A 23,597-nucleotide genomic window follows, 5' to 3' on the forward strand; every position below is an offset into this window, starting at 1 on the left:
GACGGGCGAATCTGGTTTGGTGTATGCCAGGAGAACGCTACCTTCCCGAATGCATAGTGACAACTGTTAAGTTTGGTGGAGGAGGAATAATGGTCTGGGGATGTTTTTCATGGTTCGGGCTAGGACCCTTAGTTCCAGGGAAGGAAAATCTTTATACCACAGTATACAATGACATGATAAAGTTTGAAGCACAGAATTATTTGTGACAACAGTTTGGGGAAGGCCGCTTCCTGTTTCAGAATGACAATGCCCCCGTGCACAAAGCGAGGTCCATACAAAATTTGTTTGTTGAGATAGATGTGGAAGAACTTGACTGGCCTGCACAGAGCTCTGACCTCAACCCCATCAAACACCTTAGGGATGAATTGGAACGCCAACTGCGAGCCAGGCCTATTCACCCAACATCAGTGCCTGACCTCACTAATGCTTTTGTGACTGAGTCCCTGCAGCATGGTTCCAACATCTAGTGGAAAGCCTTCTCAAAAGAATGGAGGCTGTTATAGCAGCAAACGGGGGAGTCCCACTCCATATTATTGCTCATGATTTTGGAATGAGATTTTCGACAAGCAGGTGTTCACATACTTTTGGTCATGTAGTGTAGCTCACACTTTAGCCTGGTAGATGAATGACTAATTGTGGATGTACTGGCGGTATACTGTATGTGTGAGAATGTGAACCCTTTGGAATTATCTGGATTTCTACATAAATTGGTCATAAAATTAGATCTGGTCTTCATCTAAATCACAACAGACAAACACAGTCTGCTTAAACTAATAACATACAAATTATTGTATTTTTCTTGTCTACATTGAATACATCATTTAATCATTCACAGTGTAGGTTGGAAAAAGTATGTGAACGTCTAGGCTAATGACTTCTCCAAAACCTAATTGGAGTCAGGAGTCAGTTAATGTGGAGTCCAACCAATGAGACGAGATTGGAGATGTTGGTTAGAGCTGCCCTGAGACCCAAGAATAAGAAATGTTGACTTGCATAAATCTGGAAAGGGTTACAAAGGTATCTCTAAAAGCCTTGATGTTCATCAGTCCACTGTAAGACAAATTGTCTATAAATGGAGAAAGGTCAGCACTGTTGCTACTCTCCCTAGGAGTGGCCGACATGCAAAGATGACTGCAAGAGCACAGCGCAGAATGCTCAATGAGGTTAAGAAGAATCCTAGAGTGTCAGCTAAAGATTTACAGAAATCTCTGGAACTTGCTAACATCTTTGTTGATGAGTCTACGATACGTAAAACACTAAACAAGAATGGTGTTCATGGGAGGACACCACAGAAGATGCCACTGCTGTCCAAAAAAAACATTGCTGCACATCTGAAGTTCGCAAAAGAGCATCTGGATGTTCCACAGTGCTAATGGCAAAATATTATGTGGACAGATTAAACTAAAGTTGAGTTGTTTGGAAGGAACAGACAACACTATGTGTGGAGAAAAAAAGGCACAGCACACCAACATCAAAACCTCATCCCAACTGTAAAGTATGGTGAAAGGAGCATCATGGTTTGGAGCCTCGGGGCCTGGACAGCTTGCTATCATCAACGGAAAAATGAATTCCGAAGTTTATCAATACATTTTGCAGGAGAATGTAAGGCTATCTGTCCGCCAATTGAAGCTCAACAGAAGGTGGGTGATGCAACAGGACAACGACCCAACACAGAAGTAAATCAACAACAGATTGGCTTCAACAGAAGAAAATACGCCTAATGGAGTGGCCAAGTCAGAGTCCTGACCTCAACCCGATTGAGATGCTGTGGCATGACCTCGAGAGCGGTCAAGAATATTGCTGAACTGAAACAGTTTGGTTTCAGAGGAATGGTCCAAAGTTTGGTTGAGGTTATTGCTGCCAAAGGTGGGTCAACCAGTTATTAAATCCAAGGGTTCACATACTTTTTCCACCCTGCACTGTGAATGTTTACACGGTGTGTTCAATAAAGACATGAAAACGTATAATTGTTTGTGTGCTATTAGTTTAAGCAGACTGTGTTTGTCTATTGTTGTGACCTAGATGAAGATCAGATCAAATTGTATTACCATTTATGCAAAAGTACAGGTAATTCCAAAGGGTTCACATACTTTTTATTGCCACTGTATTATGGCTGTATTGGAAGTTTATGTGTGAGATTATGTGGATAATTTTTTAAGCCTATTTTCGATGAGTTTGAAAGTGCACATCACAACATCTCGAGGTCTTTGATAATACTACAGGTCAAATTATCCAATTTGCAGTCTACCAATCAGATTTCAGGAAAGGACCATAATCCACTACTGTAAACCATAACTGTCAACCCTTGCCAGTTATAAGACACTGTACATGTTTGCAAAGGGATGATAAACGTTTGAAAGCATTGAACAGAGCAGACATAGCCTGGTCCCAGATGTCTGTGCTGAATAAAATGTATAGCCAATGCCTATGGAGTTGGTAAACTATAATAACCAATTGGCCTCAAGATTGAAATCGCTGTTTCAGCCAAAGCTCAACCTAAATCATTACGTACACATTTACCACTATGCACATTTACCCCCCCCCCCCCCCCATACATACACAAACATACAAACCCACCACAAACAAAGGGTTCCGGGACATCACCAATGTGGCATGCTCTTGTTAATTCACCTACCACCTTCTAGCTCCTAGTCAATTTTGTTTTTATGTGTGTTATTTCTTAGTTCTCTAGTTCCTTGAGTGCTGCTGTGGTGTCGGCTTGAGTGGGGATGAAAGGAATGAGAGCCAGTGTTCTAGTCAGACTCTGTAGGAGGGCAAACCACCCACCACCTCTGAGTATATTACTTGCTAATATACAGTCTCTGGACAATAGGTAGACAAACTCAGGGCGAGGATTTCCTTCCAGAGGGACATGAGAGATTGTAACATAATTTGTCTTACAGAGTCATTGCTCACGCAAGATACTCCTTCCTAGGCCATACGCCTGCTGGCTTCTCCGTACATCGCACAGACAGGAAGAACCCTCCAAGAAAAGCAAAAGGTGGAGGAGTATATTTCATGATTAATAACTCTTGGTGTGATTGTAAAAAAGTAAAAAAAACTGAAGACCTTTTGCTATCCCAATCTGATATACCTCACCATCAAACGCCGACCCCATTACCTCCCAAGAAAATTCACATTGGTTATTGCCATGGCCGTTTATATCCCCCCTCAAGCCGACACCACAGCGGCACTCAAGGAACTACATAGGACTTTGAGCAAACTGGAAACTGCACATCCCAAGGCCACATTTGTTGTAACTGGGAACTTTAAAAATTCTCCCAAAATTTCACCAACAATTCGCCTGTGCCACACAGGGAGAGAAGATCACTGTTACTCTCACTTTCGTGACTGTTTACAAGGCCCTACACCGCCCTTCGGCAAATCAGATCACATTCTTTGCTTCGAAAGGAAAAGAACACAGAGCAGCCGTCGTGGGCCCCCACTGCTCACGAGGACTGCAGCCTTCTGATATCTGTAGCTGACGTGAAAGGCTGGTCATGGCTCACATCAACAGCATCCTCCCGGACACACTAGACCCACTCCAATTCGCATACCGCCCCAACAGATCCAAAGATGACGCAATCTCAATCGCACTCCACACTGCCCTTTCTCACCTGGACAAAAGACACACCTTAGTGAGAATGCTGTTCATTGACTACAGCTCAGCGTTCAACACCATAGTGCCCACAAAGCTCATCACCAAGCTAAGGACTCTGGGACTAAACACCTCCCTCTGCAACTGGATCCTGGACTTCCTGCCCGGACTGCCCCAGGTGGGAAGAGTAGGCAACAACACGTCTGCCACGCTGATCCTTAACACTGGGGCCCCTCAGGGTGTGTACTTAGTCCCCTCCTGTATTCCCTGTTCACCCATGACTGCGTGGCCAAACACGACTCCAACACCATCATTAAGTTTGCTGACGACACAACAGTGGTAGGCCTGATCAACAACAATGATGAGACAGCCTATAGGGAGGAGGTCAGAGAACTGGCAGTGTGGTGCCTCTCCCTCAATGTGAGCAAGACAAAGGAGCTGATCGTGGACTACAGGAAAAGGCGGGCCAAACAGTCCCCCCTTAACATCGACAGGGCTGTAGTGGAATGGGTAGAGAGTTTCAAGTTCCTTGGTGTCCACATCACCAACAAACTATCATGGTCCACACTTATCAAGACAGTCGTGAAGCGGGAACGACAAAACCTTTTCCCCCTCAGGAGCCTGAAAAAATTTGGCATGGGTCCCCAGATCCTCAAAAGGTTCTACAGCTGCACCATCGAGAGCATCGTGACCGGTTGCATCACCGTCTGGTATGGCAACTGCTCGGCATCTGACAGCAAGGTGCTACAGAGGGTAGTTGCGAACGGCCCAGTTTATCACTGGGGCCAAGCTTCCTGCCATCCAGGATCTATACAATAGACGGTGTCAGAGGAAAGCCCATAAAATTGTCAGAGACTCCAGTCACCCAAGTTATAGACTGTGTTCTCTGCTACCGCACGGCAAATGGTTCCGGAAGCTCCTCAACAGCTTCTACCCCCAAGCCATAAGACTGCTGAACAATTAATATAATCGCCACCGGACAATTTACATTGACCCCCCCCTCCCCTTTGTACACCGCTGCTACTCGCTCTTTATTATCTATGCATAGTCACTTCACCCCCACCTATATGTACAAATTACCTCTACTAGCCTGTATCCCCGCACACTGACTTGGTACCGGTGCCCCCTGTATATAGCCTCGTTATTGTTATTCTTATTGTGTTACTTTTTATTTTAATCTACTAGGTAAATATTTTCTTAACTCTTCTTGAACTGCACTGTTGGATAAGAGCATTTCACGGTAAAGTCGACACTTGTTGAATTCGGCGCATGTGACAAATAAAGTTTGATTTGAATAGGAATTTCAAGCGTGTTAACCCTCGCAAGGCTGGATGGTATACCAAGCCGCGTCCTTGGTGCATGCCAGGAATAGCTAGCTGGAGTGTTTACGGACATATTCAACCTCTCCCTATACCAGTCTGTTGTCCCCAGTTGCTTCAAGACGTGCACCATTGTTCCTGTACCCAAGCAAGCTGATGTAACTGAACTAAATGACTATCGCCCCGTAACACTCACCTCTATCATCATGAAGTGTTTTGAGAGGCTAGCAAAGGACCCTATCAACTCCAACTTGCCCGAAACCCTAGACCCACTACAATTTGCATACCGCCCCAACAGATCCACAGAAGATGCAATCGCCACCCTATCCCACCTGGACAAGAGGAATACCTACAGTTGAAGTCGGAAGTTTACATGCACCTTAGCCAGATACATTTAAACTCAGTTGTTCACAATTCCTGACATTTAATCTGAGTAAAAATTCCCCGCTTTAGGTCAGTTAGGATCACCACTTTATTGAAAAAAATTTATTTCAGCTTTTATTTGCTTTCATTTTTATTTCACATTCCCAGTGGGTCAGAAGTTTACATACACTCAATTAGTATTTGGTAGCATTGCCTTTACATTGTTTAATTGGGGTAAAATGTTTTGGGTAGCCTTCCACAAGCTTCCCCCAATAAGTTGCCTCCTGACAGAGCTGGTGTAACTGAGTCAGGTTTGTAGGCATCTTTGCTCTCACACGCTTTTCCAGTTCTGCTTAGAAATGTTCTATAGGATTGAGGTCAGGGCTTTGTGATGGCCACTCCAATACCTTGACTTTGTTGTCCTTAAGCCATTTTGTCACAACTTTGGAAGTATGCTTGGGGTCATTGTCTATTTGGAAGACCCATTTGCGACCAAGCTTTAACTTCCTGACTGATGTCGTGAGATGTTGCTTCAATAAATCCACATAATTGTCCTCCTCATGATGACATCTATTTTGTGAAGTGCACCAGTCCCTCCTGCAGCAAAGCCATTACATAATTTTCTGGAATTTTCCAATCTGTTTAAATGCACAGTCAACTTAGTGTATGTAAACTTCTGACCCACTGGAATTGTGATACAGTGAATTATAAGTGAAATAATCTGTCTGTAAACAATTGTTGGAAAAATTACTTGTGTCATGCACAAAGTAGATGTCTTAACCGACTTGCCAAAACTATAGTTTGTTAACAAAAAATTTGTGGAGTGGTTGAAAAACAAGTTTTAATGACTCCAACCTAAGTGTATGTAAACTTCCGACTTCAACTGTATGTGAAAATGCTGTTTATCGACAACAGCTCTGCTTTCAACACCATAGTGCCCTCCTTAGCTTGTGACTAAGCTTGGGGTCCTGGGTCTGATGCCCTCCCTGTGCAACTAGACTTCCTGACAGGTGGTGAGGGTAGTCAACAGCGCCTCTGCCACGCTGATCCACAACACGGGGCCCCCAAGGGGTGTGTGCTCAGCCCCCTCCTGTACTCCCTGTATACCCATGACTGCGTGGCTTCGCACGACTCCAACTCAATGATCAAGTTTGCTGACAATACGACAGTGGTAGGCCTGATTACCAACGACGATACAGCCTACAGGGAGGAGTTTAGAGCACTGGCGGAGTGGTCCTAGGAAAATAACCACTCCCTCAACATGAACTAAGAGCTGATCGTGGACTTCAGGAGACAGGGCCGCAGTGGAGAGGGTCATAAGCTTCAAGTTCCTTTGTGTGCACATCCCTAAGGACCGGAAATGGTCCCACCACACCAACACCGTCGTGAAGAAGGTGCAACAGTGCCTCTATAACCTCAGGCGGCTGAAGACATTTTGCATGGCCCCTAAGTCCATCACAAACTTCCATAGATGCACAAGTGAGAGCATTCTGTCGGGCTGCATCACAGCTTGGTACGGCAACTGCACCGCCCTCAACCGAATGGCTCTCCAGAGGGTGGTATGGTCAGCCCAACGCATCACCAGGGGCACACTTACAGCACTCAGTGCCAAAGGAAGTCCAAGAAGATCATTAAGGACTTCAGCCCCCGAGTCACAATGTGTTCACTGCTAACAGAAGGAGAAAGTACAAGTGCATCAAAGCCGGGACCGAAAGACTGAAATACAGCTTCAATCTCCAGGCCATTAGAGTGCTGAAGAGCCATCACGCCATCCCCTGTAGTTAGTGAGAGTAGTATTCCCGTAGTAAGTAATAGACAAAGCTAGACTCACAAGAAAACACAAACCCAAGCTCACACACAAACACAGACTCTGTACCCACATATACATACGCCCATACACATAACCAATGTTGCTGTCCCATGTACTGTATTTGTTCATCTACACCTGTTGTTTATGAAGCATTTCACAAATAACATTTTATTTGATTTATATAGAAACATTGATTAACCTCTAAAAGGCTTAGCCTTTTGGGGGGTGGGAGGGTTACTTAGCTAACATATTGTTTTCAGATGGTTATACCATGGATCATTTAGCTATTTGATTTTACATTTTAAGACCCCTATTGGTATAAAAAAAGATATACAGTATATATATACAGTACCAGTCAAAAGTTTGGACTCATCTACTCATTTTCTTTATTTGTGCTATTTTCTACATTGTAGAATAATAGTGAAGACATCAAAACTATGAAATAACACATATGGAATCATGTAGTAACCAAAAGAGCGTTAAATAAATATATTTTATATTTGAGATTCTTCAAAAACGGAGAACACCAACGTGAGAGTTAGTCTCATCTCTCCGTAGGGGTATTAGTCTATAGTTCGGACGCTACAGACGTTTACCTGAGAAGACCGATTTTTCGAGCTGTCTCATGGTCTGACAAGCACCGCTGTAGCTCTGCCACCTTCCACCGCAGATGAGGAAGGTTGACATAGGCGAGTGCGGTGGTTTGAGACGCAGCCCAATGCCAGATATCTCTAGCTTAAACTGACGGAATTTGATGGCCTCCAGTATTTTTGCTGCAGTAGTTTGTGTGTCGGGGGGCTAGGGTCAGTCTGTTATATCTGGAGTATTTCTCCTGTCTTATCCGGTGTCCTGTGTGAATTTAAGTATGCTCTCTCTAATTCTCTCTTTCTTTCTTTTTCTCTCTCGGAGGACCTGAGCCCTAGGACCATGCCTCAGGACTACCTGGCATTATGACTCCTTGTTGTCCCCGGTCCACCTGGCCGTGCTGCTACTGCTCCAGTTTAAACTTTTCTGCCTGCGGCTATGGAACACTGACCTGTTCACTCACTGTGATTACTATTATTTGATCATGCTGAACATTTGAACATCTTGGCCATGTTCTGTTATAATCTCCACCCGGCACAGCCAGAAGAGGACTGGCCACCCCTCATAGCCTGGTTCCTCTCTAGGTTTCGTCCTAGGTTTTGGCCTTTTTATGGAGTTTTTCCTAGCCACAGTGCTTCTACACCTGCATTGCTTGCTGTTTGGGGTTTTAAGCTGGGTTTCTGTACAACACTTTGATATATCAGCTGATGTAAGAAGGGCTATATAAATACATTTGATTTTATATTTTTATTATGCTACTTAAATTCACGCACAGGTGTGTCAATAGACTCGTAAGGATTTTTAAAGAACGGGACCGTTTCTTTTATACTGTTTTTTTACACTGTGTAGTATTATGCTGTATTATTTGCACATGCTCATTCTAATAAATCTGCTAGTGTACATTGCATTTCTGTTACACTCTTTATTCACACCACCTGTATTTATATACTGTATTCTTAGTATATTTTTGGGGTCTATATACTCATAGATTGAATTTGGATTACTGATACATTGTGATTTGGGTTGTTAACTGGATTCGTCCTGACATTTATGATTTCTTGTTTCAAGTTTTGATGAATACTTGTTTAAAAATTTTACTGCACTGTTAGGAGCTAGTAACACAAGCATTTAGCTGCACCCACTATAACATCTTCTAAACCGTGTACGCGGACAATAAACTTTGGTGTGATTTGATAGAATTGGACAGATTGCAGACGGTATTGTAATTACATCCCAACGAACATCAGGGATAACTCATTTTTTAACCCCTGACTTTTCTTTTAAATGTATTTTGTAGCTTTAATTACTACCCCTTGTTTGAATTGTCTTTTTCGTCTTCTCTAGTTAGTTACAGACTGAGTGAATGCAGGCTGACAGTGCATCTCCTTGTCAGAGGTAATTGGCTGAGCAGGCATTAAGGCGGGCTGAACGGTGGTGGAGCGCCACCATCTGGAAGTGTAAAGAATTACACAACCTGCTTGGCTTTGTCATTTCATCCTCAAGGTAGGGCAGTGGTTTCCAGACTGGGATCTTTGGCCCAACAAAAAGCCTAATGCATTTACATATCAATGGTATCTTTCAGTTCTGTTATTTGAGTGATACTCTTTTCAGGTCATTTTCAGGTAAGGTTCAATTAAGGACATTCATTGTGAAATGAGTTGGAAGAAACATTCCCATACCCAGGGCAGTGAAAGAGCTAGGCTAGAGTTGACATAGGGCTGCTGTGGAAAACGAGTGAGTGATTGAGCTCATTGTGGCTTAAAGCCCTCAAGGTTGGTCAGTGCATTAGGAGGTAGAGGCTTTCAACAGCAACCAGGTGTCTATGGTCTCTGATTTCTCCATTCCTCCATTGCTTTGCGGTAGATGAAAGGCAAATGCTTTAAATAACGAATCTATACTTTCTCATTAGCGGTGGATCGTATAAAAAGGGTTGTTGATTTGTAAAGGGTTGAAAAGGTTGGAAAGAAAAGTCATCTGGTGTCTAAAGCTTTTGAATGCAAGCATCTCTCTCTGAGGTATAGCTCTCAAGATTGTTGGAAGTACAGCTCTTCCACTGTGCTATGTGAGTCAGGGTTGGGGTCAATTCCATTGCCACTCATTTTTGTCATTTCTTTTCGATAAGAATTGGAATCTCAGTTTACTTTCTGAATGGACGGAATTGACCCCAACCCCACTGTGAGTGAGCCTATATACCGTTGCTGAACATGTACACGTCTGGGGCAAAGAGCAAAGCTTCATTGGTGTCTATGGTGGGTCACTTAATGTTTAGCCCCACAAACTAATCATATCACCCATCTGTGTGTAGTTGCCATTAGCACAGATGTTCCCATTCCATATAGGAGGGAGTAAGTTCCAAATGCAGCACTTTAAACCTTTATAGAGTGAATGATTATGCATGTCAACATGCGCTAATATGGTTTGCCACTGTCTTGTCATGGTACACTATGTCATCAGAGCTTTTATTATAGACTTTAAGGACCGGTTTCCTGGACACGGATTAAACATAGTCCTGGACTAAAAAGCATACTCAATTGAGAATCTAAACACTCCATTGACAGTGATTTTTAGTCCAGGACTAGTTCTGATAATCTGTCTGGGAAACTGGCACAATTTTAGCCAGAATTACCCTCAACCAAGTATATCCAACTGTTACATTCTCTCTTTCATCACCTATTTTCTGGTGATTGGAGAGGTTGGTTTCACTTTCATCGCAGAGAATGTAGCAATGTGGAGAACGTAGCAAACCATCCTCACCACACACTGCCATGTATCCAAGCACGTTGGCATGGAGATACTGAGTCAACCGGCACTAGTTTGCATGTCCTGTTCCTGCCCGCCCTATCAGGTCATGAAAATAGAAAGCGGAGGCTGATGAGGTGGATGGCCGGCGCTTCACCGAAATGCAAGGGCGAGCTAGTGCCGAACGGCAAAGCGAAACAAATTGCCTCCCATCCAAAGTAATACCTCTTAATTATTTGCCCAAATAGGAGCAGTTTCTGGGGAGAACAATAGTCGGAAGCTAGGGGTAATTTGTTCTTAGTGTGGCTGGAGCACCATCGATCAACTCAGACATAATCTCACAGAGCAGAGGCGGAAATAAACCTGGGAGCCGGCAGTCTGGTCACACATTTTTTTTCTACTCTCGCATCATACTTTGAAGACTCGGTGTCTATCTTTTACATGACTGACTAAACGAGACTAAACTTCCAAACAAATGCTCACTAACCTAAACGTAACCGTGGGAACTTGGGAAGTTCAGTAACATAATAATAATTCAGTAAAGTGCAGAGAGGACTTTAGTGTAGATTTTTTACAGAACTTACTGAAGTGACTGAACATCCAAATGAATATTGACTAACCTGAACATAATCATGTGAATGTCAGTAAGAGCAGAAGAGTTGACAGTGGCTTTAAAGAAATGATGTTCAACTTCTCTAAATGCTTTTGACCTGACTTGACTTATAACATTAATCTAATGACTGGAATTTATCTAATCAACCAACTATGTTTAATTGTAACCCAATTAAATGAATCATGCAACTATTAACTCATTAGGAATTGGGGCAACACGAGAGAGGTTCTTTAAAGAGTTACCATCTCCGGAATTAAACTCTAAAGGTCTTTACCTATCACATCTATAAACAGTCAACTTATTAATCATAACCTTGTATCATATCATCATTCTGAACAGTCGCAACCTCCTTGCATCTGAAAAAACCCAAGCCTTACTTATGATTCAGTACTACACAAATTGGTTTAATTATTTATTTACTAGCTAAATAAATGGTTACACAGGATAAACATACACACTTAATACAATAGAAACAGGTCCCTAAAACGAGTCCTATATCGACATAACCTGAACGGCCGCTCAGCAAGGAAGAAGCCACTGCCATAAAAAAGCCAGACTACGGTTTGCAACTGCACATGGGGACAAAGATCGTACTTTTTGGAGAAATGTCCTCTGGTCTGATGAAACAAAAATAGAACTGTATGGCCATAATGACCATCGTTATGTTTGGAGGAAAAAGGGGGAGGCTTGCAAGCCAAAGAACACCATCCCAACCATGAAGCACGGGGGTGGCAGCATCATGTTGTGGGGGTGCTTTGCTGCAGGAGGGACTGGTGCACTTCACAAAATAGATGGCATCAAGAGGAGGGAAAATTATGTGGATATATTGAAGCAACATCTCAAGACATCAGTCTGGAAGTTAAAGCTTGGTTGCAAATGGTTAATGACCCCAGGCATACTTCCAAAGTTGTGGCAAAATGGCTTAAGGACAACAAAGTCAAGGTATTGGATTGGCCATCACAAAACCCTGACCTCAGTCCTACAGAAAATTTGCTGGCAGAACTGAAAATTTGATTGCGAGCAAGGTCTACAGTACATACCTGACTCAGTTACACCAGCTCTGTCAGGAGCAATGGGCCAAAATTCACCCAACTTATTGTGGGAAGCTTGTGGAAGGCTAAAACGTTTGACCCAAGTTAAACAATTTAAAGGCAATGCTACCAAGTACTAATTGATTGCATGTAAACTTCTGACCCACTGGGAATGTGATGAAAGAAATAAAAGCTGAAATAAATCACTCGCTACTATTATTCTGACATTTCACATTCTTAAAATAAAGTGGTGATCCTAACTGACCTGAGACAGGGAATTTTTATTTGGATTAAATGTCAGGAATTGTGAAAAACTGAGTTTAAATGTATTTGGCTGAGGTGTATGTAAACTTCGGACTTCAACTGTATTTACGTGAAAATGCCTTTGTTTGCCGTGTATCTCTCCTAACCGGGCAGCCTTGGAAAGGGGGTTGGACCTTATTGCAGCACGCTTGTAAGGCTATGATTGTCCAAAAGGGGTTTCTCTGTTGTTCTCCTCTGCAGTCGTCCGGTATCTGGTGACTTGTCGTGTAGTGCCAGTGATTGTACGGGAGGTGACTTTATTGTCTCTACCTCGTGTTGAGATTCAGAATTCAAACCACTTTAAACGTGAGCTGCAGATCTATGTCTCTCTGGTCTGATATGTTAATTCTTAACTCATTATTTTATACAGTTCGTTCAAAAGGGACTGTTCTGACAGGCTGACACGCTCTCTGACCTCACTCAAGGGATGGCGACTACTTACTGCGCACAGTTATAGAAACAATTTCCTCTTATAGTTTCTAAAATCACATCCCTCTCTAAACAAAAACACGTTCATAATTTTTCATAGCAGGATGGAAACTTCGTACATGTAGTATGTATACTTTCCAAGTTACAGTATTTCCTTTATAAAATGTTTAATGACATCACAAAATAACACACACTATGACATTAGTGTTCTTTAGACCGCCTCTGACTATTCCCCACGTTCTATGTTCGAAATATTGTTCCAGTATTTGCTTTAGAACGTGTTAAGAGTTTTGGCGGGAAAAGTCTGTGAAACAAAGTCACATTCCTCTGGTGAATTTGGGGAGGGAATTCCTCTGGTGAATTTGGGGAGGGAAACCTGAATCTTCTCTCTGTGATTTACAACAGGGTGCGAGGTGTTAACCCCCACTAGTTCCCTCCTACCCCACCAAAGCAGTCATTTGGACTCTGTCAGTGGACTTAATTGATTACCCAAACGTCCATGGTCAGCTGCATTTGTTCTGGTCTTAGCAATGAGAGATTCTACAATAGTCAATATCAGACCAAATTGGGCCAATCTTTCTCATCAATCAGTGACACCATTCATGCCAAGATGAAATGTTTTTGTATTTCACGCTCTTGCAATTCCTTGTCTTGGCCTGCAAATCTCAAAATTATGTAAAATATTATGTCACATACTTTAGCATTTGTCTTTGGCCACTTCCCAGACTAACACATTAAAAAGCACTGTTAGTGGATATTTAGACTGTTTGTGTGATATTTATTCAAATGTCCATTCCTCAGACCTAGGCTTAAATAGGATAGATATTTATTTATCGATTTTCACAGAAATGTAATTGCTGCCACATTACCCATCCCAACGCATTACATGCATGACGGGTTGAGAGCAGAAAATTATCATCCGCAGCGCATAACTGCATTCCTGGAGCAGTTTTAGGGGTTACGTGCCTTGCTCAAGGGCACAACGGCAGTAGGTTGCACCTGGGATATTAATGCCAGGAACCCTCCAGTTGTCGTCTTAAATACAACCAGATTTTTCCAAGCAGCTTGGAATTCCTACCAGCAACCCTCCTAAAAAGCTACCGTCACCTCACTAGGTCTTTGAATGTACAGTATGTAATATGATGACTCAAACAATGTACAATATGATTCAAGCAAGGTTACTCTCTAACCGCGAGGCCTTTGAGTGTAGAATATGACTCAACCAACTCTTTCCACTCAGTGACACGTTTTCTTTTACTTTCTCATCCCGGTGTACAAATAAAGTGACTGTGCAGACACAGCTATGCCGCTCAACTCTTGGCTGACAAAGCAGCAGATGAAGATGAATGAAGTGCCAGCCATGTGCCAGCCAAGACCCCAAAGCAACAATTCCCTTTTGCCAGTAGCTAGCTACCCCCTCAACACCAATTGTCATCTCTTTTGCCAGCCCAGCAATGCTTTTTGCTGCCCCTCTACTTTCTGAGAGAAAATCACCTCAGACAGATGACCTCGATCACTAGGCACAGAGTGTACAGCTGCAAGTAGAATCTCAACAAGGCCTGCAATAGCTCAGAGTTTTATAATGCTTGGCGGCTGTAGGGTATAGTGTCGTCTCCTTGGGCAATTGATGGTATATTGGAGAGGGAGGGTGCTGAATGGTGGCTGAACGAGTTCTGTTCACACAAAAAAGCTTTAGAGTCTAGCGTCCCTTTTCCCTCAATCGAGAGATCCACAGTATGCAGTGTTTTGTTATGACTCAGTACCTTGATAATGAGTTGATTTGCTGAATTAAGTATGTTTGTGTGCAGGCTTTTGTTCTAGCACAGCACACTGTGGGTCTGCAGGACCAGGTTTGAAAAACAGTGTATTAGAGGGGAGCAACCATAGTGACAGCATCATGACAATAACAAAGAATTCATACAGTTGTGATGGTTTAGAAGAACCTTAACCGTGCCGATATCAGTCATAAAGGTACATTAAATAAAGGGAATGACAGAGTTATTTTGATTGAGCCAGTTCGACAGCTGTTGTAATGAGAGGTCCTCTCAGGGGAAGGGTCACCACGGGTTCAACAGGGGGAGCCAAATCTCTGCCTGACCAAAACAGTTTGCCCTCTAAATTTATTGTATGGATGAGGAAATACAACATTTGGTTAAAAAAAAGAAGTACAAGTAAATAAATGGATACATCGTTTGTACATTAATTACCAGCCAGAGTGAGAGTGGTGCCAATATCAATACGAGCTCGTCTGGAATCGAATTGGGCAGTTTACCCTAGAGACCCATTTGAATGGACGGTTTTGAAAGCAATGCAGGAGCCGTGTAACTTTGAGATAGTTTTATCATATGCAACAGATACCGTCAACCTTCACTTGAACTTTGGATGTGTCTTATTTAGACTTCAGAGGAATGGTTTCTGGCGTCTGTGAGCAAAAAACAAGAGCTAGTAAAATCAATGTACAAGAGAACTACATCCCCAAATTGTGCCTTTGAGATAATGCTGCTGCATCGTCTGCTCTATGTACTCCCTGACGACCTGCTTTTCCCTTTGAAGATAATTGCTTCACTAAATCATTTATTATCTCCCAATGGTACAAGCTAAGTCAATCTATTTGCTTGCAACTGTATTAGTATGTGTCACAAACAGAAGAAGTGAGTGTGTGTCTGGCATCTGAAGTAATGCTTGATAATGTCACTGCATTGGCAGGTAAGTTATTACATTTTTAAAGATGCAAAGGCCTGCATGCAAACAAGAATGTGTGTGTACGTGTGCGTGCATGTGTCTGTGTGTGTGTGTGTGTGTGCTTGTGTGCATGCATGCGCGTGTGTCTGGTAGGCAAGGCAGGTATGTCAATCCTAACCTATACCATAACAATAATGTGTCTCATCCCTAACCCTAACCCAAATCCAACCTAAACTCTAACCTCGATACCTGATCTAACCTGTTTGCACTAGCACAGTATCCATACTAGGACAGCTTCAATGAGTCCAGGATAATTGTTTCCCTAGAAAAGGCCCCTTCAAAGTTCACATGCTATATTTCCACAATACCCGTGATCTGATATTTGAGGCTCTTTGTATTGAAAAAACCTCACAATGCCTGAGGACATCATCAGGGGTGGTGTTTGATTATTCCATCTCCTTGGTTCTGCCCTCAAGGTAAACAGTAAAACAGCAACGGCAGGTTGAGGAAAAGAGATGTTTTGTTATAGATGCACCCACCCAACTTTGCTTCCTTCCTCCCCCCTCTATCTCTAGTTCCCGCTCTGTTTTTCTTCCCATTTGTCGTAACAAGGTTGAGGAGTCACACACTGTGCTCCTGCCCCCATTCAAAAACTCCAGATGACACTTTGAATCGCAAAACAACAAAGCTGGCTATGGGGCACTCTGTTGCTAACAAACAAATCAATGGCCACGGCAAACAAGCAGCCTACTGGATATCTCCCCCCTGCCGGTGCCCCTCTGGGCCAGCTGATGCTTTTTCACCTCGGCGTGTGTGAACAAAAATCCATGTGTAATCATATTCACACAAATCCTCCGCAGTGGCAGCGGGGGGTAGACATCTGGAATTGAGAATGGCCCTCTCGAATCGAGGGGTCGCGAGGAGAAGCCAAGCGCTTTGAAAATAATTGTCTTTCTCATCGGGCTTGATTTCTTCTAAATCTCTGCACCTTAACAGAGGGGATTAATTTGTAATCTGCGCTGGTCGCCACACCAGCCACGTCTCAGAGGAGACGAGTCATATTGGGCTCAAAGATGGCTGCACGGTTCAGTTGACCGGCTATGCAGATTTCCCCACTGTCACCTCCAGCCTTGCTATGATTTGTGCCAATGTCTCCCATTGCCACCTGTTTGCCACTGTGGACAAACACTTCCTGGTGCCCTCTGACACTGGACCCAGCCTTTGCAGTCACACAGCCTTAATCAACAATTCTGCCCCATGATACCCCTATGTTAATCGCCTGGCCAAAGGCATCGGTGCCCCAAGCTATTGTCATTAGCCGCATCTCTAATATGCCTGTTCATCACCAATGGGGGCAGAGTGGGGTGCAGTGCAGTCACTTAGCATGCTATGCTAAGCCCTGCTAGTGTGGATAAAGAGTCGGAGAGTAGGATTAGATGTTGTTTAAGAGTACTTACACCAGGGCAAAGCAAATCAGTATAGGCTTCAATTACGTGTAGGCTTTGCATGTGCCAAGTCAGTAGGTCTTTGGTGAACCTCTAGGTAGTTTAACTAAGTCTAAGACGTGTGCTGTCTTAAAGTGGGTTGCCCGTACTATTAGTGCTAGATATAGAAGTGAGTCTATGTAGGCCAAAGCAATTGTCCCAAAAAACCACCTCCCTGCTTTATCAATGCCTGTGTGATAGGTCACCTGTTATTCTCACCTAAAAGCAGCTAGCCAGTATCGCAGGTTCCCTATATTCCCACATGAAGGCGATGCAGTGCGACAGCCTCGAGGTTTAACTTCACCATAGAATAACGAAAGAGGAAATAGCTTGTGCATTTCCCGGATCCTATTCATCCAACTTTTCGGCCCTTATTTCCGTCCCTATAAATTGCAGGCGCCGGTGGAATGTACTGAGACAGCGGCTACGCCTAATCATTCAAAGCACGCCCACCGCATTTGCCTGATCTGACGAGTTGAGGTGATTATGCACATACATTTCCTTTGTGCTTATTTTGACCTTCAGCCATGTATGGTGCACTCCTTTTTTTGTTACCCACGTGTAGATGACGTTGATTGCTGCTGCCAGGTTGCAAGTGGTGGAAGGGAAGCGAGAGACAGAGCGGGCCTGAACAGCTAACTGTTGAGCCGTCTGTGGCTTTAACGTCAGATCACGTTAATTTGATCACCCTCGTGTAATTTATCTGTGTATTATTACAATTTAAAATCCCTGCCTTGTGCACAAGCCCTACGTTCAACTGTCTTTGAGGCAGGTGCTACAATTATTTCAGTAAGAATGAATTATTATGCTTCCTATCCGACCACATGCTGTTGTGGCTTCAGCATTTCACCAAAACGAAATGTATTATGTCTAACTTTCTGGTCCACTGTGGCTAAACAAAATCAGAAAGTATCCGCTGTTAAATATATACGAGACATTATCTTTGATGATTTTGTCATTACGTTTGTTTGGGTTTTTTCCATTGTTGCTATCGTTACCTTGCAATTTCAAAGACTTTACGGAACCCGAACACATTATCAGGCGAGTGTGGCGATGCATTGACTGACTGAGGCTTTGTAGAGCGTCTCCCTCTCTATACTTTATGGATTAACGTGGCCTTTTAAAAAAAAAATCTCGACCCATCTCTTAAGATGTTTGAGGGGACATGATAAATATCATTAGAACATGTAAGGAAGTGGGCACACCCTCCATTCTCACCATCATCTCTGGAAATGAGTTTTCTCCTCTTACAAGCGCAACGCTATGCTAAGAACATGACTGAGGCTTGGGAATAGTGGTGCTTTTGTACTCACGTTTGAAATGATACAGACTACTGGAGTTGCAAACGACTCACTCATTCTCACCATGAATTGTCTCCTTGGAGATACAGTGCATTCGGAAAGTATTCAGACCCCTTGACTTTTTCCACATTTTGTCACAGCCTTATTCTTAAATTGATTAAATAAAAAAATGTCCTCATCGATCTACACACAATACCCTCATATTATGACAAAGTGAAAACAGGTTAAGAATTTTTCGCAAAAAACTGAAATACCTTATTTACACAAGTATTTGCTATGAGACTCGAAATTGAGCTCAGGTGCATCATGTTTCCATTGATCATCATTGAGATGTTTCTACTCCTTGATTGGAGTCCACTAGTGGTACATTCAATTGATTGGGCATGATTTGGAAGGGCACACACCTGTTTATATAAGGTCCCACAGTTGACAGTGCATGTCAGAGCAAAAACCAAGCCATGAGGTCGAAGGAATTGTCCGTAGAGCTCCAAGACAGAATTGTGTCGAGGCACAGATCTGGGGAAGGGTACCAAAATATTTCTGAAGCATTGAAGGTCCCCCATAATTATTAAATTGAAGAAGTTTGTAACCACCAAGACTCTTCCTAGAGCTGGCCGCCTGGCCAAACTGAACTATCGGGGGAGAAGGGCCTCGGTCAGAAAGGTGACCAAGAACCCGATGGTCCAGAGTTCATCTGTGGAGATGGGAGAACCTTCCAGAAGGACAACCATCTCTGCAGCACTCCACCAATCAGGCCTTTATGGTAGAGTGGCCAGACCGAAACCACTCCTCAGTAAAAGGCACATGACAGCCCACTTGGAGTTTGCCAAAGGGTACCTAAAGTACTCTGAGACCATGAGAAACAATATTCTCTGGTCTGATGAAACCAAGATTGAACTCTGGAGGAAACCTGGCACTATCCATACGGTGAAGCATGTTGCTGGCAGCATCATGCTTTGGGGATGTTTTTCAGCGGCAGGAACTGGGAGACTAGTCAGGAACGGAGAAAAATACAGAGAGATCCTTGATGAAAACTTGCTCCAGAGCGCTCAGGACCTCAGACTGGGGCGAAGGTTCACCTTCCAACAGGACAGCGACCGTAAGCACACAGCCAAGACAACTCAGAAGTGGTTTCGGGACAAGTCTCTGAAAGACCTTGAGTGGCCTGCCAGAGGCCGGACTCGAACCCGATCTAACATCTCTGAAGAGACCTAGAAATAGCTATGAAGCAATGCTCCCCATCCAATCTGACAGAGCTTGAGAGGATGTGCAGGGAAGAATGGGAGAAACTCCCCAAATACAGGAGTTGCCAAGCTTGTAGCTCCATACCGAAGAAGACTCAAGGCTGTAATCATTGCCAATGGTGCTTCAACAAAGTAAAGAGTAAATGGTCTGAACACTTATGGAAATGTCATATTTCAGTTTTTGCTTTGCCATTATGGGGTATTGTTTGTAGATTGATGAAGGGAAAAAACGATTTAATCAATTTTAGAATAAGGCTGTAACGTAACAAAATGTGGAAAAAGCCAAGGGGTCTGAATATTTTACAAATGCACTGTATATCAATAACACTCTGAAATAGAGTCTAAGTTTTGATGCATGTCGTGTAATATTCTACCTGAAGGTTTCACCCAGTTAAAAGCATCTCTGTTTACCTTCAGCCTTGTACCTTCAGCCTTGTCCTTTTGTGTTCTCCTCGTGTAGTATTCTAACATTGAAAACATCTATTCCGGTAGCACCACCGTAACCAAATGTCTTTGTTGAACCAAGGTTGTAAAACAAACACAAACGCAGCTTTTCCAATAGAGTGATTCCTGAACCAGCACACAGCATTTCTGAAAATACTCTTAGGTATGAGTGTTGGTTGTCACCTCTGTATGAAATACAATGTATCCAGTAAGTCCTGCTGAGACTGAGGCTGGCCTAATATGGACACTGTGTCATTTTAAAGTTGCTGAATGACAGAGAAAATGATGGAGAAGGTACTTCCCCGCTTCGGAGTTGCGATACCTTCATTCTTACCTTCCTCCCAGCCCTGTGTACTTCCTCCTTTCTTCTCCATCCTCCCGTTCCCCTCTTCCCAGGGGTTCTCTGCCGCCACCACGCTCCACGTGAAATCCGGGTTATCCTCCGGCTGCGGGTGGTCACATGACTTCCTGTTGCCGGGGCACCCGGTATCTAAAGGAAGATGATACACAGTCAATTCACAGCATGTAGCAACTACGGGCGAACTGTGTCGTAAATCATAAACAAAATGGCTGCATCTCAAGTCTGGAGTGGCCTCCTTCCCCTTGCCTTCTCTTTCAAGCACTGCTCTGAAAATACAGGATGAAAGCAATATGGCTGGAGGTCCACTGTTGCACTCGGTCAGTTTGGATCAAGGAAAGGAGGCGAGTAGAGGAAGCTGCTTTCGAGTATTGAGATGTACCCCATGTAGAAGTGCAGAAGATGAGGAGTATGGAGATCAAAATGAGAAGTAGGTTTTCAAAAGAGAGCTATTCTGTAAAGTTTAAAACCATCTGTGGCAGATTATAATTATCTGTGAGACACACAGGCTATGCAAATTATTGTTGGAAGTGAACACAAAGGCAACAGGCAACTGCTTCAGAAATAATTCCATTTGTAGCGCACACGGCAACAATCTCTTCTCTGCGAGGTATTGCATAATCCACAAAGTCAAATTGCTGTTTTCCAGGGAAGGTTAGCATGCACCTATGGATGTTCGAACAATCCGATGTTATTACAATAACAAACCATTCAGCAAAGTATCACTCAGACAGAAAATTGAACAGTGGTGGTGCACACTCCCTCCCTCTTTCCATCGTTCCCTACCTACATCCATCCATCCATAAATGAATTGTTCCCTCCCGAGAGGATGGCCACCAGCAGAGAAACAGAGATGTCCCTGTGGCTTAGGTAACTGACAATCTGTCTTTTGGAGTGCTCGATCAGTTTCAAATGGTTTCTCACCATGGGTTCTTGTACAAAAAAGCCCCAAGCCAGAGTGAATCCATCAGCCTATCATTCAATCACCTCTCAGGGGTCCTGGCTTGCTGGACGCTTTACACAACATGCTGTGGCGGCAGACACAAAACATGACCTCATAGCTGTAAAGTCTGTTAACTGAGGTGTTTCGTGTTGCATCAGTGAACATCGTTAGATGGAAGCACATCCATAGATGTTTATCTTTGGTTCAGGGTGGTTCAGCATGAGTACGACTGTATACTGTGTGATATAAACTGTCCTGTATACACTAGAGATAGGGGATTCACAAGCCATACAATTGGTGTGAAAGTGAAAATGCTGACTGACAACTTCTGCCATACGGTAGTTCATTTACTCTCCTTGTGATTTACAACATGTTGTGTGGGTTTTATACCAAGTTGCTGTTACAGTAGGCCTATTGTGAATCCCCAAAAATGTGTGTTGTTGTGTGGCCAGGAGCGTTTATGGTCCTGAGTTCAGTATGGTACTCGTTTTATGCACTGTTTGAGGACAATTGCATGACTGAGGTCACTTGGGGTTCACTCACCCATTTACCGGGCAGACTGTTTTTATACCCCCCAAGTAAGGGACATTTACAAGTGAACTTAAGTTATTATTTTGGTAATACAACCAACGCAAAAAAAGCACGGTTGTTTTTGAAGTTATTTATTTCAATGTTTAAAGGTTTTTGCATAGCGTATTTTACAACAGTGACTTTTACATAAGCCCTTTGATTTCTCCTTTTGTTGATGAGTTGGTTGCATCTGTCAGTGAAGTCTACACCAATACAAACTTTTCTCTGGTGGGCACGACCTAACCGGCACCCCTAACAAACAATAGCCTCAAGTCAAGTCAAAACCGTTACAACACACACGTCGAAATGAGAATGCGTGAGCAGAAAAGAACCCCGTGCCTACTGTACAATATGGTGGTGGACTTTTGATGTTATGGGGCAATTTTTGCTTCCACTGCTCCTGGAGCCGTTGTTCAGGTCGACGGCATCATGAACTTTACCCAGTACCAGGACATTTTTGCCAAAAATCTGGTTTCCTCTTCCAGGAGGCTGAAACTTGGACTCAAGCGGATCTTCCATCAAGACAATAACCCCAAGCACACAAAATCCCAAAAGTATTGTTAATTGGCCACAAAATCAACATTTAGGAATGGCCATGTCAGTCTGGATTGGACCACTGAAAACCTGTGGTTTGAATTGAAGAGGGCAGTCCATAAGTGCAATTGAAGGATATCAAGGATCTGGAAGGATTCTGTGTGATGGAATGGTCTAAGATCCCTACCAATGTGTTCTCCAGCTCAAAAACTATTTTAGAAAAAGGCTCACTGCCGTTTTCTCGCAAAGTGAGTTATTGAAAGGTATGGAAAACAGGGGTGTCAGTACAAAAAATAAGATAAAAAAGTATTACTTGTTAAACAAAATCTCTTTCTCTGAGCAACTGTATTAATATAAAGTAATACAACTTCCTTTTTTTTATACAATATAGCTCAGTATGATTTATTTTATACAGTAATTGTTGCTCATCTTTATCAAGGGTGTCAATAATTTCAGACCCCACTGTACACAGACACACACTGAAATAGAGAAACATCCCTTACAGACACTCTTATCTGCTATACATGACTCGCACTCTAGCAGACAAATGTATGCAAGACAGTCTTATGCACACATATCTAAATATACAAATATTACTCTCTGCACTCACAGATATACTTTTATCTTATAGATGACTCACTCTCCAGCAGACACAAACACACTTACACACACAGAGCTATTGTACATTTGGCTGTTTCTCCCATTTTTCACTCCCGTTTACCACACACATTAACGAATGCAAAAGCACACTTGTGCACTATGACTCCCTTACCACTCATGCACGTTGCCAAATCGTCCAGAGAAATTACTCAAGGCTTTCAACAGAATCACAAGGCTGTCACAAGGCTTTCCCATCCACTACATGAGCAAACTGGGTGAATTGCCCATTTATCCTCATTTTGACCCCTAATTTATTCGTAATATCTTAATGCAACCCTGAATACGTAATCATATTCCCTTTGACATCACTCAGCAAGGCTACAGTGATAGAAAAATTATGTATTCACCTTATTTGTTGGATATTTAACAATTATTTACTTAACAAACTAAGATAATTCTGTCCTGCTAATACTGAGTTTAATGGTGTCCACTCTAGCTTCCTGCAGATAGTCTGTGTGTTGAGGAAATGGGTTTTACTAGCGGGCTATACAACTTTACAGCCACGTTCCATTCTATGATCAGTGGTGCACTGGGGAGATGTATTACATGGACAGGATGTGGGGTGGTTGTACCTGGGATAGAGATGG

General features: G+C 43.0%; 1 protein-coding gene across 1 annotated transcript in view; it reads right to left on the minus strand.

Moving 5' to 3' along the window:
• The window catches only part of LOC139530510 (ALK tyrosine kinase receptor-like), a 745,539-nt gene that overhangs the window by 479,686 nt on the left and 242,256 nt on the right, over positions 1 to 23,597 (minus strand). The window contains exon 3 of the mRNA XM_071327001.1: positions 20,280 to 20,435. Coding sequence (XP_071183102.1) covers positions 20,280 to 20,435 — 156 coding nt within the window. The remainder of the gene's footprint in view (positions 1 to 20,279; positions 20,436 to 23,597) is intronic.

Source organism: Salvelinus alpinus, chromosome 9, assembly GCF_045679555.1.
Source record: "Salvelinus alpinus chromosome 9, SLU_Salpinus.1, whole genome shotgun sequence".
Lineage (NCBI taxonomy): Eukaryota > Metazoa > Chordata > Actinopteri > Salmoniformes > Salmonidae > Salvelinus > Salvelinus alpinus.